We start from the raw sequence: 17,978 nt of genomic DNA on the forward strand, positions 1-17,978 counted from the left end.
TGTTTGATATAGATAATGGCGTCATTTGGGAAGGACATACAACAGTCCAGTTATACTTACATGTGACAGGTCTGAGTTCACCAAACAGGCACTGAATTAGTAGACTTTAGACTTGCTTTCAGTAAGTAGTGTGAGAAAATTCAGAAAAGAGCTGGTATAATAAGTGATCTTGGGTCACATTTTTAATTTGATTAAACAAATAGAAATAGAAGGCTAAACAAAAATAGATTTGAAATTTCTAGTTCTGGAAGGGCACCCTTTGAAAAATTAAGGAGATTAGTTAGTGATGGCAGTTGTACTGGACTGCCAAGGGCTGTAGAAATGATGAAGCTATGAAATTTCTTTATGCTAAGGGTAGAATTTATTTGGAATTTATATCCAAGGAAATAAGTCTATGAGAAAGAACTTGTACCCATCTCAAAATGTATTACTAAAATTACAAAGAATAGAAAAAGGACTGACAAGCAAAGAAAATTAAGTGAGAGGTAGTGTAGCAGTAAAGAGAATAGACAAAGGAGTCCAAGTTAGTTGTAGGCAAGTATTTTTAAAGGTTCTTTAGTCATCCAGGTAAAGAAAAAAAGAAGACCTCTGAGTGATAAGGTTAAGGTAAAATAACCTAAGATTGGCCTCCTCATGCATACAATGTATTGCAGTTTGGAGGAGACTGCTACAGGGGCTAGATTGAATCCTAGATGTTTAAACTTTTACCACATGGAATAACATTTTATCTCTAACTTTCTGAAAGAGATGGGCAGCCTCTGTCCGTTATGTGTAATTCAGTGTTTTTGCCACTTACGGTGGTCAGTGCCAGTATCAGAACTGAGTGTTAAATAAATACCCAAATGGACAATTAAGCAATCATTTGCTCATAGAGAAAGTAACTGTTTCATACACTCTATTTACTGCTGAAGCTCTCTTTTCTCTTCTTTAACATATCCTATCTTTTTATGCAGACAGGTATAACTATCAAAGTTTAAACTACCAAGAGTTTTCAGATCCAGTTGTATAATACTGGCTATGTCTACATATGAACACACATAGCTACATGTTTTGTATATGGATATATATATATATATACATCCAGGAAATTCTGACTTTGTATTAGGGAAAGATTTGGGTATGCATCATTCCTCTGCCCCCTACCTTTCATGCTGGGGAAACCCAGGAATATGCACATTCAAGACCCATGTCATGGTGTCTTGTGCCAGTGTAGTTGTGGCTACTGGTTCATGCTGGAATTGCATCAAACACTGTCTGAAAAAACTTCACTCAGTGGCACAACATTCATACAGGTAAAACTTCTTACCTGTGGGAATAAGCCTGTATCATGGACTAAGGCCTCATTATACAGAACAACTCTACTAACTCCAAGTAACCAGGGAATGCAGAAAAGAAAGTCAGATGTGATTTTGTAATGCTTGTAGGCTTTTTTACGTCTTTTATTAAAGTTTTAGAAGATGCACCTTATGAATTGTAGCTTTTAGCGCATATTAGGCCAGAAAGACCTTCCTTAGACATCTAAGGATGGGATTATGGGTTAGAAGTGCAGCAGCTGTGAGTATTTCTTAACAGCAAGTGCTGACAGTTAAAGCATCCATCAGTTAAGATATATAAGGCACAAAATTTGGTTGAATCATTAGCTGCAGACTAATAATTTATGCTATTTTATATCTACTTAGAGGTGGCATAACAAAACTAGTATGTTTGCTTGCTTTTTTTTAATTAATGCAATTTAATATTTATGATTAAATCTTAAGGGCTCTTCCCTGGCATGATGTTTTTATGGCATTGAACTGATGTCTGTTCTGAGGTTCCTGCATGCAGGTGTGGTGCAGCTTAACATCTGAAGCTTACATATGGTTTATCACGAACAATCCAATGACCTGTTAGTGTTGCTTAAATTTTGAGGCTTAAACATTTTTGTATTAAGATTCTGTAAATTCATAACAAACATAATATTAATCAACTTACATACTTACTATATTGTTTTGTATTAATTTGCTCTGTTATATGGTTAATCTTTTTAATAAAGTTCTTTTAAAGTCCGATGTTTGGAATACTTTTGTTTCCCGAAAGTGGATTCCTTGAACTTTCCCATTTTGTAGCTCATGTCTGAAGGTCAAGATGAAGAATGAAGAATCAATACAAATTTCAGTTATACCAAATTAATTATAATGTAAGGTATATTGAAATTTATGCAATGCTTAAGATAGGAAAGAGCTGTTAAACCAAAAAATTTAGTAAATACCACAGTTGTTAATACTTTATTATGTTTATGTGTATATATGGATTACAGGAACAAAACACAAAGTGTGTTTGGGATTTGGCTAATAGGTCAGCAAAGAGAAAGCTTTTCAAGTTGATTTTTCTGAAAATCTGGAATCAACCACATTTTTTAAAAGTGCTTTCCTTCAACACATGAGGTATTAGATTTAGGTAGAGGATTGACACTGTTCCTAGTATATTTTAAAATATGTTTGTTTATATTAATACACTGAAAGGTCTGGAGAAAATGCTCACACTATTTTTTTCTTTCACTACAGAAGTAAACCACTAATTATGTGAAAATGACCCCAGCATCCTACTGTACTGCTTTTCAGCATTGCAAGTAGTTCTTGCATTCAGTTTCTGTCATCTGAAACAGTTGATTGCTTTCAAAAGGTATTTCTGCATCTGTAGAAAGAAACATAAATATTTTTAAAGTGAAAGTCTTTTTGATTGACACTTTGTTTTATGAAGTTTAATTCTTTTTCTGCTGCTGAGCTTGAGATTTCAGTAAGTCTATTTAGAGATGAAAAATTTTAGTATAAACTAAACTATTAGTACTTTCTAGTGTTTGTACTTCTACCTTTCATTAGTCTCTAATGCAGTTTGTCTTTCTTATTAGTTGCTTCTCACTTTATTCATTCTTTGTTTCTTTCAGTCAAGTAGCTGGATACCCAGAGCTTTCAAATTATTTTTTTCAGAGTGACTGGAGGATTTGTAGAATGGGAGAGGAAAAATTGGATTTTTTTTCTTCTGCTTTAAACATTTTCCATCTAGTAGATGATGCATTTTTACAGTCAGTTCCACTCTTGTTGCTCACTGGGAAACAATACCCCATTTTACTCCAGTGAGGACGATAGACAGCAGTTCTGAAGAAAAAAAGGGCACTGGAATAGGAATGGAAGAAACAAAGTAACTGAATGTAAGCTGTGTGTCTTATCCTCTCTGTTTTTTATAGCACTCGTTATAAAAATGAAATTGTCAAATTGTCCAGCTAGCCTGAAGCCTCAAGGTTGTTCTAGTGGTGAGGGGAAGGTGTTCCAAGAGTCTTTGCAGGTTTTTAAAACAATTTTGTCACTTAGAGCAGAAATTTAACACCAGATGCTGACACTTCTTTTTAAATCACAGAAGAGCTGAAAGAACAAAATCTAATCTTCCATAATGCTGAATTGCTTTAAAAACATATCTTCTGTTTTCTTTCCTGTCTTCTCACTTATTTCAGAACATTTTTTTTCCTGATATGTTTATCACACAGTATTGGAGCTGTATCGAAAGATAATACTGAGCATGTGTTATAAAGCAGTATTCTCAACACCTTCCTTGTTTTTGGTGTGCCGGTGTTTCGTTCTGTGTCTGTTTCCAACTTCTTCTCTACTTTAGTTCCTCTTGGCAATTAGTATCTTTTTGGGGGATGATGTTACTACTCAAAGATCTTTGCAAGTAGCTTTCAGTCATCTAGCTCTAGTACAACATCCTGTGTATAGGATGAGCTTCTGATCTATCCTGCTCAGATAGAGGAGGTCCATCCCTAGAACCAACAGTTGCAACTGAGTATCACTTTTAAAAAGAGATCATAAAAAAGATGTTTATGGCTGAAGTTTTGTCTCTGGAAGGTGAGCCAATAAGACTGTCTTATCTCAGGTTGTTTCAATTTGAACTTTCTGTAGCAAGTAGCAGCAATTTTTCAGAGTCCTGGATCTAACCTGTAAAGTACCTGTACATTTAGTCTTGAAATAAGTAGGCAGCCAGTGGAGCTTGCCTCTGGAGCCAAAAAGTCAGTCTGGTTTCAAAGAACAAGTAAGGAAAGAGAAAAGACCCATGGTCTCCTTACTTCCTCCATGATTAGTGTTTGTATACCTCAGTCAGAGGAGGATGTTTTTCTTACTAGTTTCTCAGGGCTTCTTTCTTGTACAGCTCAATATGATTTAGTTTGAATAGCTGCTCTTCAAACAAGCATTTGCTATTTTTCAGGGTCTGCAACTTCCTGGTAATGAAAAATGCTGCTTCAGTGGAGGAGTAGATGAAGAGCTGAGTTCTATCAGTTTATTGTCAGCATTGGATGGCGTAATGACATTTCACTGTTTGTTCAAGCTTTGTAAAGATACATACTGAAGAAAGAAGATAATTTTTGTAAGAGAATCCTCAGTATGAGTCTTCCTAGAGAGGAATTGTGACCTTTATGATTCCCAGTAATCTGTTCAATAGGAATAACTGTAGCTAGTATTAATGTTTTGTCCTCTCCTGCAAGATCGCTTCAACAAGTTAGCATCATGTCATGATGACTGCTATAGGAAACTGATGAGAAATTAAGAAGATTAGAGAAGGTTAGGACCCTTCCATAAAGGTGTGATTAAGTCCTTTTTCTCTGTGACGTTTTCTTCCTGATTTTTTCTTAGCCTGTAATTAGAGGCCTAGGAGGAAGAAGCTCCGCACAGACTTTTGGCTCAGTGGCTGGGATTCATGAGCGCGCAACATAAGTGTGAGGAAATACTAAGTGGAGTTCCAAAAAAAATCTACTTGCTTGCCAAGTTCCTAGAGGGAGAGAATCTACCAGAATGTTAGATTCAAATGAGTCAGTGAACCTGTTTAAATATTTATGATTAAATGGTCTTATTAGACTCCTAGTCAGACCTCAGTCATATTTGTATTCCTTAATTCAATCTTATCTATTCCACAGAAGTACACACTGCTTACCCAAAGACAAGGCACTATCCGGAGCAAATCCAAGGTCAGAACTTAGAAATTCCAAAACGTAAACTCAGAGTGCCAGAGTATCCTGTCCAGATTGTTAAAATGTACTTGAATTCCAGATACAAGTTTTGTAAAATTTTAAATTTAATATAAATATTTTTGTACTAAAACCCCATGTACTTCTTCAAAAAATGGTTATTTACAATGGAGTTAGCTTTTGTGGATCTGTGCTTTAGAATTTTTGGAAAAAAGCTAGTGAAAACTTACGAAGTTTTAATACATGAGAAATCTCTTATCTTTTTACTTTTTAAAGCAAGTGTCAGGATTTTTTTTTTAATTAATGGATACCTATTTTAAAGTAACATTCCTCAGCAATTATGTGCATATTTTAAGATTTGGTAGATGAACAGCCCCAATAATTTGTAATAGCTAGGATTATGTTTTTCTTCTGTACTTGACATTCTCAATAATTCAGTTATTTCTGTTCAAATTCTGATGAAAATGCTGTGTTTGCTTCAGGCAAAGATGAATTTAGTAAAACTATGCAAGTAAAAATAATTCTTAGGTTTAATGATTTATTTTTTTTTCTTTCTTTGTTTTCAGGATCCAAGAATGAACATGTATTCTTAAATCAATTATAGGTTTTTAGAAACAACACCTTCGCAGATGCAGACATGTGACAATCAGTATGTATTTTTTCTTAGAATAAGTGCATTTGAATAAATTAATAAACTTGTACATTTTGAAGCATTCCATGTACTCCTGTAAGGCTCCTCAAAAATAAGGTATCTGTGTTTGCAGAACAGCTTGAAGAATGGAGTTAAATTTTTTCTTAATTATATTTCAGATAAAACCTATCTTTTTGAGTTGTGAAGGCATGTAAGTGTGCTTTTTCTTGAAAAAAAAGTTCAAAATTATCAGCATGTTTCTTAATGGACTCTTTGAAAAAGTAGAGGAATGGAGAATTTTTCCTTAGGTGACTGAAATGAGCCATCCTGAAGTATTGGGCTTATATTAACAAGTGTAACTGCCATTAAAGACAAACTGTATGCTTCAGTCTAAAAAGATATAATTGAATTGAAATATTAGGACTTGAGGAATAACAGATGTCGATTGTGTTTCAAAAGTATTGAAGAAAAAAATGTAGACCTCTGTCTTCACTTAAATCAGAAAATTCATAACTAATAACTGTTTTCCAGGAGAACCTATCAGCAGTATGGTGTTAGCGTATAGGCCAAAGAAGGCCAAGAAATGGATTATATCAGATCAGCATTGCTAGGGTGTGCAGGAAACTGATGCTGCAAAATACTGTGGTTATACCTTAGAACAGGAATATTCACATACTTGAACCTAAGCATTTCATAATTGCAATCAAGTAATACAGTCCCGCTCAGATTCTGATTATACCAGAGACCTTTATTAGAGTAGTTGTTTCAAATAGTGACAGATACAGACAAAATCAACCACTTGCATTCTTGTTGTTTAAACAAATAACTATAATTGAAGAAAATAGTAACAAACTGCAGTACAGCAAGCAGCTTAACAAGTTACTCTGTATGTGTTGAGTTGCAAACCTTGGTTAACTGGCCATATGTGGTCATTCCAGGCACTATTCAGTCGTACAGATGTAACTATATAGTGCTGTATGGTTCCTAGTTGATGCTCCAGCATGGCATGGATTCCCTATGGGTCCAGTATCCTATCTGCCAGCACCATTGATGTCTTGGATCCCTTGGCCATCTCAACTAGCGCTAGGTGCTTACATGTGGGCAACTGCAAGAATCCTTCAGGCTGTCCTCGTTGAAAGGGAACATGACTTATGTTCAAGTTCATTCAGCTTGGCTGAGTGTTTGAGCCTTATGTTCAAAATCAGCCCAGCGGAGAGTAGTTAGACTTACAAATGAGTTGAATTTATCATTTAGGGTCTCAGACTAAATGTATAAAAGGCACTGTGTATATGGAGATTTGTGTTTTATATTCAAACATAAAAATGTGCATATTCAGTATGGCTGAGCTGTAGCGATTGTTCAGTTTTTTATTCATTTAAACTAGGTAAGAGGTACTGTTGTTTAATCATTAGATTAAATCATATTTATTAAATTGCAGAAATTTCTATTAAATCATAGAAAAAAATGTTTAAACCATACGAATTTCATGTGTTTTGGGTCCTTGGCCTAGGTTATAGTGCCTAGAATTTGATGTGAGAGGCATGATTAGTAGTGAGTTAGCTAGATTTATAAAGCCATGTTGGATACTTCTTTTAAAGTGCTGAAATCCTCTGAAAAGTAACTAAGTAAAATGGTAGCTTCTTGTTTGTTGGATGTTATCTGCCTGTAGTCAGAATTTTACAGACATGTAATTTTCAGTTAAATGTAAAATAGATTTTCAGTATTGCCTGAATCCGTACATCTCCAAGAAAATGATGTGTACTACTTTCTTGCTTGTTGAATAAAATAAACTTCCATGGCTTTAAAGCTGCTTATTCATCTGTTCTTTCTTACTGAAAATGAATTTGCATGGTTTTATGTTTGGAAATATTTTAAGTATTTAGAGTTGTGCATATTCATCTGGGAAAAAGCATCTGATCTGAAAATTTGTTTCTACTAATGTTGCACATACTAGAAATCACTTGAGTCATTTGCAGGGCTGGCAGTCTTTTTCAGAAATGGAGTGACTATTTTAAGAATTCTCATTAAACCTGAAAAACCCAATTTTTTTTTCTGTCACTGGTTTTTAGAACAGAACTGGAATAAGAACATTTGAAGCCTTAAGCTGAAAATGGAAAACTCTATCCAGCGTGCTTTTCCTTTGCTCAAGTCTTAGAAAATTATGTCTATATTATTATTTATATCTAAATTTATTTTTATTAGGATAAAAAGACTTCAAAGTATGATATTTAGTAAAACTTTTCCCTTTTCTATTACAGTCTGAGTAAATTTTACTGCTTTTTTACAAATGGTTTTGTCCAAGAGTTAATCTTTTGAGTAAGAATGCGAAACAGTAGAGTCTCTCTCTGTTTCTGATCACTGTATAGTTCAGTACAAAACCAAAAATATCTCAACTTCATGATTTTTTACTTCCTCAGCTCACACAAGTAAATAGTTCTGGTTTAATATGAAATGTGTGTAGTTCCATAAAATACTGTTGCAGCAATATCGTATAGTGGTTTTAACCACGGTTCTCTCTCTGCAGGGGGATGCAGGCACAAATCCATATGGAGGATGAATCTCATCCTTCTGAAGGAGTCAGTGTCAAGGTCAGAATGTGAATTTATATTGTGAATTCTGTACTGTTGCCCTTCAAGAGGAAGAAATTTGTTTCCATTTAGTAGTAGTGTAATCAAGGCTGTAAGATAAGCAGAAAATCAAAACTGTCGGTAGAAAAGTAATACTTGCAAAAGAAATACTGTTTATGTAAGCCATAAAAAATAGAAGAACAATCTATGCATTTCAATTATGTTCAATTGCTTCTTTGACTTACAAGATAGGTTTAATTTAGTATTAAGTTTAAAAGCTACATATTCCGGTCTAAGGTTTCAAAAACATAAACATAAAGTAAGAATTTACTTCCATCACACAATATGATGAAAAAATTTCCTCACGTTTTTCTTTTCATTTGGAATTTAGAGCCCACATTTTAAAGCAAGTCACATCCTATTCTGAGCCAGTAAGGGAGTCTGTGCAATTGAAGGACACTCTAACTTCCAGTGCTTTAAAACAAATGTGTATATTTTTCAAGGATAAGTGTATTCTTTGGCAGATTTTTTAAGGCTTCTGCTTTTAGCAATAACTTTGACACCAGAGGAAAAGGCACAAACTTTTTCAGTTTTGAATGTACAATTTACACTCTATATTAGTACATATAATCCTATAAACTAGGAGTTACACCATATGAATATAGTGAAAATATGACCTCAGCAATTAACTTCTTATGTGATACTTTACATATATTCCATTCTTTCTGGATCATGATATAGTTTATTTGTTTATTATAATAGCTTCCCTCCAAGTATTTTTCCAAAATGAAATACTGTTTTGGTGAGGAGATAGGAGAATTAATACTTTTTTACCTTGAAAAGTTACACACTTTGCTTTTTTAATGTGTTTATATCTTTTTTATAATATCAGGTGTTGGAGGCAACATTATTGTCAGCTCTGAAGATGCTGGATATTGGGAAATGGCCAATTTTTTCTCTCTGTTCCCAAGAGGAGCTCAAATTAATTCGTCAAGCTTGTGTATTTGGCAGTGCTGGTAATGAAGTCTTGTATGCAACGGAAAATGATGAGGTAATTGTCCAAAAGTGTGTGTGAACATGGCATATTCGGTCATCCATGTGTCAAGTTATAATGAAAGCCAGAACTATGATAGTATACCTACAAAAGGTAGTGTACAGAATCAGGAAAACACTTTGATCAATTCATATTGAAAATACTTTGGTAGTAATTGTTTCCTACCATGATCAGAGGATAAAGAGAAGATGAATTTAGGCTTTTCTTGCAGGTGCATGGTGACAGGATGAGAGGCAACAGACACAAACTGAAGCATGGGAAATTCCAATTAGATATTAGGGAAAAAAAACTTACCATGAGAGTGGTTAAATCCTGGAACAAGCTCTTGAGAGTAGTAGTGGGACCTCCGTCCTTGGAGGTATTCAAGACTCAATTGGAAATGCCCCTGAGCAACCTGATCTCATTAGATCTGTTTGTAGCAGGGTGTTGGACTAGATGATCTCAGGAGGTCTCTTCTAACCTAAATTATAATACTGTGATTCTTGTTATAACAGGTTTTTGTGCTTGGCACAAACTGCAGTGGGTGTTTGGGAACAGGTGACATCCAGAGCACTATGGAACCAAGGAGATTAGATACTTTATGTGGCAAAAAGATAGCCTGTTTGAGTTACGGAAGTGGCCCTCACGTTGTTCTTGCCACAGAAGGTAAAGTATCATTATTAAAGAATGTTACTTTTTCAGATAGGTCTACTTTAATTATTCCAGCAAATTCTGGAAGATTTGTGCAGGAAACATAAAAAATAGGATTGGTACAGACATTCTAGGCTCTCAGGTTCAACATGTTTTGAAGGGCCAGTATTTCAGTTAGCTCTTTCCATAGCCAGTTCTTTTCATAAGCCTTTCAACCTCAGCTTTGTTCTTATTACTATTTCTGGAATGTTTTTCTCAATTAATTTTGGGGCTTCTGATTGTATTCAGAATGTTAAGACATTCTACCTTATATGCCCCAATGTTCTTGTGTCAACACTGTCCTTTAACTAAAATGTATCTCTTTCCTGTATTTACTTCTGAGTGCATTTTAGAGAGCAGTTATATTGTGTCTTTACCATCAAACTAAACAAGTCAAGCTGTCTTATTTTCCTTGTCTCACTGGTATTCTATCATCCATGTCATGCTCTCAGCCTTTCTGTGTACAAATGACTAATACTGTGTTCCCAGCGCGGTTCCATCAGGATCTGACTGATGGTATTAGACTTTTTTCTCTCTCAACTAGAGAATATCTAGTTGACTAAGCTAGGTTAGATGATTAAAGGTAGGTGAGATGAGTTTTGTTAGAAATGTGCAATTGCTTTTAGACTCAACTGCATTCTACCATTTTCTCCAGTCTTCAAGGTCACCCATCATGGATGCTTTTTAAATCTATATCCATATTTTCTTCCTAGCTTTGTTGCTGGCAGACTTCACTGGCGTGCCCATATCTCTTAGCAGGTCATGAACTGAAGTATTGCACTATAAAACAGTTCCAAAACTGATCCTTGATGATTTCTGCTAGTAACTTTGTTCACATGAACAACTTCCATTCAGCAAAGCATCTTTTAACCTATCTTTCAGACAGCCTTTGCCTATTTCACAATTTTTGAATTAATCCATATCATTTGCAGTTTATGGAATGTGGTACTCTATGGTCCTATTTCACATGTTTGCTGAAGTCTGTGTTATAATTGTGAAACAAGAAGGAGGTTGCTTTTGGCAGGATAAAGTCTGTAGATGAAAGCTATTGTTAAAAAAAACAGTGAGTTAGTGTAGCACATACTGCCTTCGCAGTTCTGAGAGTGGAAATGAGGGTGGAAACCCTTCTTCTTAGTGAAAATATCAGATAAGGAGTCTGATGGTCTCTTCAGAAATCTGAAGGAATTGTATGTCAAATGTTTGCCTAGTTCTCCCGGAATAACTACAGAATTTAGGTTTAGATTGTGGTGGAGAAGATGAATGTATAGCTGCTATTCACCAAATCCTGCACAACTGTGCCTAGAGGATACTTGATTTAAAACAGATAAAAGAAAGTCGTTTTTTACAGAATGAATGTGAAAGTGTTAAACAGCATGGTTAACAGGCCTATATCTATCTGTACATTAAAGAGAATTGGAAGGATTTTACCTGATAATATATGTAATCCAATGACTGTAGATGCTTGGGAATTACAAGGGGAATGAACTGCAAAATGTGACCAGGCTCACAGGCTTCCTCTAAAAAGCATCTCTCTTCTATTGCCACAGTCAGAGACAGAATTCTGCATTAAATGAACTGTTGGTCTAGCCTAGTCAGACATTTCTTACATTCTCAGTAACAAGTTTCTTGAGGTACAGGGTGTGTAGTATATTTAAATGGTAAGTATCAGCATCGTGTAATTGCTTTTCATATGAGCATCTTCATATATATTGCAAATGAATGAAAAGTTTATTTGAGCATTTTAAAAGTAGGAAACACAAGGCATATAAATTTTGTTTGATTGAAGTCAGAAGTTGGTTATTAACAAAGATAGAAATTGAAGTGGGGACTCCTGACAGTCATTTCATCTTTTATTCTTCTGTACTGACTATCTCCTTCTTCTAATTTGTTTTACTAAGAATATGGTATTGTTATGTGTGATTAAGAACCAAAGAGGTCATATGAATAATTAACTATGTACGTTGTTATTAAATTTGACTTTTCAATTTGTGATTTTATGCTTTGTAGTCATTGAAAAGGTAGAGATTTTAAAACAGCTTTTTACATTTTTTTATAGAAGGAGAAGTCTATACATGGGGTCATAATGCTTATAGTCAGTTGGGCAATGGTACAACAAATCATGGTTTGGTTCCCTGTCAAGTCTCTACTAACTTGGTGAACAAGAAAGTCATTGAAGTTGCCTGTGGCTCTCATCATTCTATGGTGTTAACATCTGATGGAGAGGTGAGAAGAGCTAGAATAAATCTCTTTTCTCTTAATTAAATTCAAATATCTGAAAATAGGAAAACATACAGCACCTGGTACATTACATCCTGCTTCTTATAGCCTCACAATACTGATGCAACACAAATGTTTACTAAAAATGGAAAATCTCTTTGGGTCTATCCTCTCTGAAGTGCAGGACATTGATTTTTATGTGGCATCTGCTTGTAATAAGGGAGTATCATTTCTTTGCAGAGGCCAGCCAATCACTTCCTAGGTTATTACCCTAGTGTAGTCTCTTAACAGCATTAAATCTGCCATTAACTAAAACCATGTTCATGTAAGGTGGTCAACCCACCTGAAGTGAAAAGTTTTTCTATAATTTACTGTGAGGTACCATTTGTGTCCTGTTAGCCATTCTACTTTGTATAAAAAATGGATAAAACTTTTTATACTTTGTATAAAAATGTATAAAAATATGGATGCTTCCAGTGCCTCTGCCAACAAATGTTTTAAAGCACGTGCACAGAATGAAAAAGTGGTAATACAACTGTCATGTTGACTTTGCCTTTGACTGGAGAAGCATAAGGGAGTGGAATATATAAGTAAGTGTCATATTTCTGATAGAAACAATTAAATCATAAACCTGTGTGTTTTCCCAGATCTTTGAAAGAACCACACAAACTTGAAATGCAATTTTTTATGTCTGGAACTTAGAATACTTAGAATTGTATTATATAGCCTTTTTTATGATGATTCCTTTACAACAGGTATATACGTGGGGTTATAATAACTCGGGCCAGGTTGGATCTGGTTCAACAGTTAATCAACCAATTCCTCGAAGAGTTACCAACTGCCTACAAAATAAAATAGTAGTTAATATAGCCTGTGGACAGATGTGCTCTATGGCTGTAGTAGAAAATGGAGAGGTAAGAAATATTAGGTTAAGTTTTCTGACTGAATTTTATTTTCTTTTATGTAATATTGTGGGATGCACATTATTTCAGTACCTGCCAGTAATGTGCTATTATAGTAAAAAGCACTGAAAAAAGAAATACTATCTCCGAATTCCCTCAAATCTACCTGCTTGAACTTTTTGCAGAAATCTTTGTCATACATTGTCCTAAATATTCCTACATATATAAGCACATCTTCCTCTCCATGTTTGTTACAGTTTCTTTAGAAAGAAATCAGAGTGAAATGGAAAAATTTTCACCAATATTTGCTTTTGGGGAATGGTTTATGAGGTTACACATAAAATTTATCAGATATAACTTTGAATCAACTGCAGAAGTCAGTTTTTAAGCTGAAGATATTCAAGTGTTATATTCCAAATTTACTAGTAAATGTAGTTCTCTTTTGAGGAAAAAAAGCACTGTGTGAAGGTCAAGAGTTTTTATGAATATTGGAATTAGATTGTATAGAAACTATGTTGTATGTTTTATTTATTTATTTTACTTAACTGTCCATCCTACTTCATGTACCAGATATTTGGACGTCAAATTTCCTGCTTTGGCTTCTGCAACATTTCTATCCATGGATTCATTTGTGCTTCCGGTAAACTAAATAGGTGCAGTGGATAAGCAGTGGTGAAGCACCAGGACCTGGCTTGTGAAGTTGTGTCTGTAGTCCTAGCAATGAAGAGTGATATTTGTTTTAATCAATTAAGTTAAATATGATATGACCGTAAAACCCATGATAGGATCTCTTAGTATGTCCCAGTTTCATATCATGATTTCAAATAAACATCTAGTTTTGTTATTCATTGGACATTTCACGTTAGTCTTATTTTCTCAAATGTAAAAATAACTTTATGTCTCTGATTTAATAATTTTTATTGCATTGCTGTATTGCATTGTATATGCATTGTATATATTACATTGCTAGCAAAATGAAAGTGCTGATTAATATGTTATTCCCTTGCTGTTTTTATTATTCATAGAAAAATAAATTATTCTGTATGTGCTAGAATCGTAAGTATCTATTACATGAGAATGTTCAGTTTCAGTAAATATCTTGGTTTTCAGTGCTCAGTACATATTTTAGATTGAGAAAAGAAAACAGAGAAAATAAAAATACAGTTTATATATTAGTTCCATTGCAGAAACACTTGAATCACTCTCATACTGTTTCTGTTCCCACTTTCCTGGTCCTGGGAATGTTATGAGGATATGAAAGTGATGTAGTGGTCCTATTGCTTTAGTTTATCTGAATTGAAGATTTTAGGCAGACTAGATCCTCTTCAGATCCACTGCTCCAAGCGTTAGACCTAGACTGTTTGCAGAAAACAAGATATGTCACTCAAATTATCAGAGTTCAGTATTTTCCTTTTTTCTTGTATATAATATAAATCTATTAACAGTTTACTCAAGCTGCTTGACATAGTTTCCAGTATATAGTTATTTTTCTGTGTTGACTTTTGTGTTAGAGGATTTTTGCCTGATAAATTAGCTCTTTGAAAGAGAGAAGTATTCATGCTGAATTTGCTCTGTGTCTTGAGGTCTGTGAACCATTTATTGTCCACTCTTTATATTAAAGAATTGTAGTTTTACATAATCTAACCCTTACAGAGCAAGCTGAACATAAAGGGATAGAATTTTAGTGGAGGTTGCAGTTTGTAGCAGAAACTACATCAAAAATTTGTCATTTAAGATGCAGAAAAAAACAAACAAAATATATATATGTATGCACATACATGCATATATATCTACATTTAAAGTGCAGATCCTAATGAAAGGGAGCAAGGAGGTATTGAAGAGTTATTATGACAAATATGAAGTAATTAAATTTATTTCTAAAGAAATTGATAATAGTAAATAGTGAAATCCTTGTCTTTGTTTTTAAGGTTTATGTCTGGGGTTACAATGGTAATGGTCAGCTGGGACTGGGCAGCAGTGGCAATCAGCCAACACCATGCAGAATAGCAGCTTTGCAAGGCATTCGTGTACAGCGGGTATGTGTGATGTCTATATGTCAAACCCTTTTTGAACAACTAAAAATATGGAGTATTGCTAAGGCATATTTTATATATTTAAAGGAGGTGATCCTTTATCTGTTTTTTTAAAGCACCATTTGTTGGAATGAAAATGTGTATCTTAAAATGAACCTCCATTAGCAGGGGAGAAGTTATGACCTGGTGGAATTCAGTGGGAGTTTTGCTACTGGCTTCAGGATTTTATCTAAAGAAGACTAAGGAATTAGAAAGGCTTAGTCTTTTTTTTTTTCTTTCCTCTGAAAATTATTTCTATTAGTGTAATAAAAAGTAGGTCATCTTAGCCTGTCCTATTCCTCATTAACCCCTATCTTTTTATGGGAAAATGCTGCATTTTGTCCTTTTGGTAGAGCTGAGTATCATTTCTAGAACTACACACACCAGCCACAGTGGCTGACTGGTGTTTGGAGTCTGAATGAATTGTCTCCAACTGCTTTTGGTTAACAGATGGTGTGAATCCATGGCTGGTCTTGATCTTGGATGGTATTTGTTCTCTACCAAATAGTTGGTGTGCCTTCAGTGTAACTAGCAAACTAGTAACTTCTTCTGACTAAGAAGAAGTGACTGTAAATTTGATTCTATAAGTTTTATCTCATTTATCCAAAATAGAGGATACAGTTAGGAAAATGACACATTCTGCTAGAAATCATTGTTTTTGTAATCTAATAAAGATTTACAGGAGTGTTTTGAACTTTGGATCCTAATGCATTTACTCAGGGAACACAGGATTTTTCTTAATCTTTGAATAAGTCACATAATTAGATGGATTTATATTTCTAGCATGTGGGCAGTGGCTTTGCTGGGAAAAATTGCTGCTGGAGAATAACATAATAAAGTGAACATTATTTTCACCTGTATTTGTTCTCTTGTTTAGAGGGTATGAGTGCGCTAGTAGTATGAGTTAGGTCCTATTTCTATTCACTTCATTTGCTTCATATCCATTAACATCAAACTCTGGTCAGCAAATCACTTGTTTCATATAAAGCCCATCAAGTGCTTCAAGGAAGTCAGTGGAGCTATACCTGTACTTATGATGGATCTGCTTTGCAGACTATATAAAACTACATGAGCTAGTTGAACAAGCTAAATAGGCTATTAATAGCCATCTATCTGTGGTAGGTTACATTAACTCATGCTGAGCAAGACTACTTCAGCTAATTTTGCTACTTTGTGTACCTCCATATGGGGCACTCTGCAGCATACATAGATTGTAAAGTGGCAGTTTGGGCCACCTTACCCAGGGTGCCTGAAGAGCTGTAGCTCAGCAGGGCAGTGCATGATCCCATGAGAGGTGATGAGCTGCCATCAGGATGGAGACTTCTGTCTCTAGTCTTTCTTTCCTGGCGGGTTGTTCCTGTTGCTGATAATGTTGTGCCAGCGTTCGTGGTCCTCAGGCCCAGCAATGGAGAGGTTCCTTCCAGTGATGTAAATTGTCTCAGCAAGGGTCCAGTGAGCTCTGGCACAAGATATGGGACACTTTGATGTACCTGGCAGTAGGGGAAGGGAGGAGCAGTCAGGAAGACCTCAGCTGTTTTTACAGCAGTAAGCTGCGTATAGTGGAGCAGTTGCCCGTAGAGCAGGGTTGACATAAGACTTAATCTTCCTTTTCCTCATTTTTCAGCATAATGCTCATATTTGCTGTACAGATTTCCTTCTTTCTCGATTTCTAGCTACTTTGCTGTTCTCTTAAAATTATCTGGCAGGTTTCCTCAGTGATACAATTTTTTCCTTGAAGTCACTCATCTTCTTTGCTTCCCTTTTTAGTAATCTTATCTGTATTTGTTATTTTTGTAATTTCTATCAGATGTTGCACTGATATAGAACCAATAACACTATTGTGCAACATCATGTATATCTGTCTATATTAACTTGCTGTTACATAAAAATAAGATTTTTCCTTTTATTCATTATAGGTTGCCTGTGGCTATGCACATACATTAGTGCTAACAGATGAAGGTCAGATTTACGCCTGGGGAGCCAATTCATATGGCCAGCTAGGTACTGGGAATAAAAGTAACCAGTCTTACCCTACAACAGTAATTGTGGATAAGGACAGGTAATACCTATATTCTAGCAGTCAGACATTAATCAGCATACTCTCAAAGGCACTGCAGAAAATTATGGCCCTGTCAATCTGGTTTTGGAAGAAATTTTTTGCAATGGTTCTTTTACAAAATTAAATATGCACAATTTAAAATTGTCTGACATAAAATCAGTGAATCATCCAATAATCGCCCTTGTGAAAGAGAACTGAATGTTCTGAGCTTGAACATGCTATTTCCTGCTTCAACTCACACTGTACATTACAGGTCTTAGTTGCAATTTCTCTTTGGTTTCATTGGTTGAAGTCAACAATAAAAGTTGAATTGTCTCTGAATGTAAACTGTGTTTAAATATGCTAGTTTTGACAAGGAATATAGAATCTTCTCACCAAAAAAGTGAGAAGAGTGACGATTTGTGTTAGTTCTGCTATTAATCTTGCTCATAAAGTGAGAAAGAGAGAAGACAAGATGATCCGTTTTGGAATTGTTGCCTGAAAATGAAGCTTAGCTTTTACAAGTTAAATATTTTCTTGTAGTCCTTGATAGGTAGTGGCACAGTTACTTCTCTTGCTAATGCAAACCTATGTATTTATGTAGGCAGAAATTTAAATGTGTCTTAGTAGTAAGGTCTTGATTTTGACTATTCTCCTATTGGGAATAATTAGAAAAGTGTGATGTCCTGTTACACTTGTGTCTGTATCCGTTATTGTAAGGAAGAGACAATTCCTGTGGTGAGGAAGTATGACCTGTTTTTGAAGGTTGCTATTTCTTTGTATGTGTTTGTGCTTTTGCTTAAAATGTAACTGATTTTTTTTCAGACACTTTGGC

General features: G+C 34.9%; 1 protein-coding gene across 10 annotated transcripts in view; it reads left to right on the forward strand.

Annotated features, from left to right (window-relative positions):
• LOC146584326 (RCC1 and BTB domain-containing protein 2) overlaps positions 1 to 17,978 on the forward strand; it is a 39,831-nt gene that overhangs the window by 1,339 nt on the left and 20,514 nt on the right. For 2 of the 10 annotated variants that reach the window (XM_085324931.1, XM_085324941.1), the window contains exons 2-13: positions 2,544 to 2,661; positions 2,967 to 3,187; positions 4,237 to 4,395; positions 4,943 to 4,993; positions 5,560 to 5,642; positions 8,149 to 8,212; positions 9,084 to 9,242; positions 9,740 to 9,890; positions 11,971 to 12,137; positions 12,887 to 13,045; positions 14,962 to 15,069; positions 17,022 to 17,164. In XM_085324931.1, coding sequence (XP_085181057.1) covers positions 5,623 to 5,642; positions 8,149 to 8,212; positions 9,084 to 9,242; positions 9,740 to 9,890; positions 11,971 to 12,137; positions 12,887 to 13,045; positions 14,962 to 15,069; positions 17,022 to 17,164 — 971 coding nt within the window. In that variant the 5' untranslated portion in view covers positions 2,544 to 2,661; positions 2,967 to 3,187; positions 4,237 to 4,395; positions 4,943 to 4,993; positions 5,560 to 5,622. Of the gene's footprint in view, positions 1 to 2,543; positions 2,662 to 2,966; positions 3,188 to 4,236; positions 4,396 to 4,669; positions 4,994 to 5,559; positions 5,643 to 8,148; positions 8,213 to 9,083; positions 9,243 to 9,739; positions 9,891 to 11,970; positions 12,138 to 12,886; positions 13,046 to 14,961; positions 15,070 to 17,021; positions 17,165 to 17,978 lie in introns of those variants that run through there. The other 8 variants (XM_085324938.1, XM_085324932.1, XM_085324935.1 and 5 more) reach the window with 8 other exon arrangements.

Source organism: Rhea americana, unplaced genomic scaffold (genome assembly GCF_003343005.1).
Source record: "Rhea americana isolate MKP2758 unplaced genomic scaffold, rheAme1 scaffold_95, whole genome shotgun sequence".
Classification (NCBI taxonomy): domain Eukaryota; kingdom Metazoa; phylum Chordata; class Aves; order Rheiformes; family Rheidae; genus Rhea; species Rhea americana.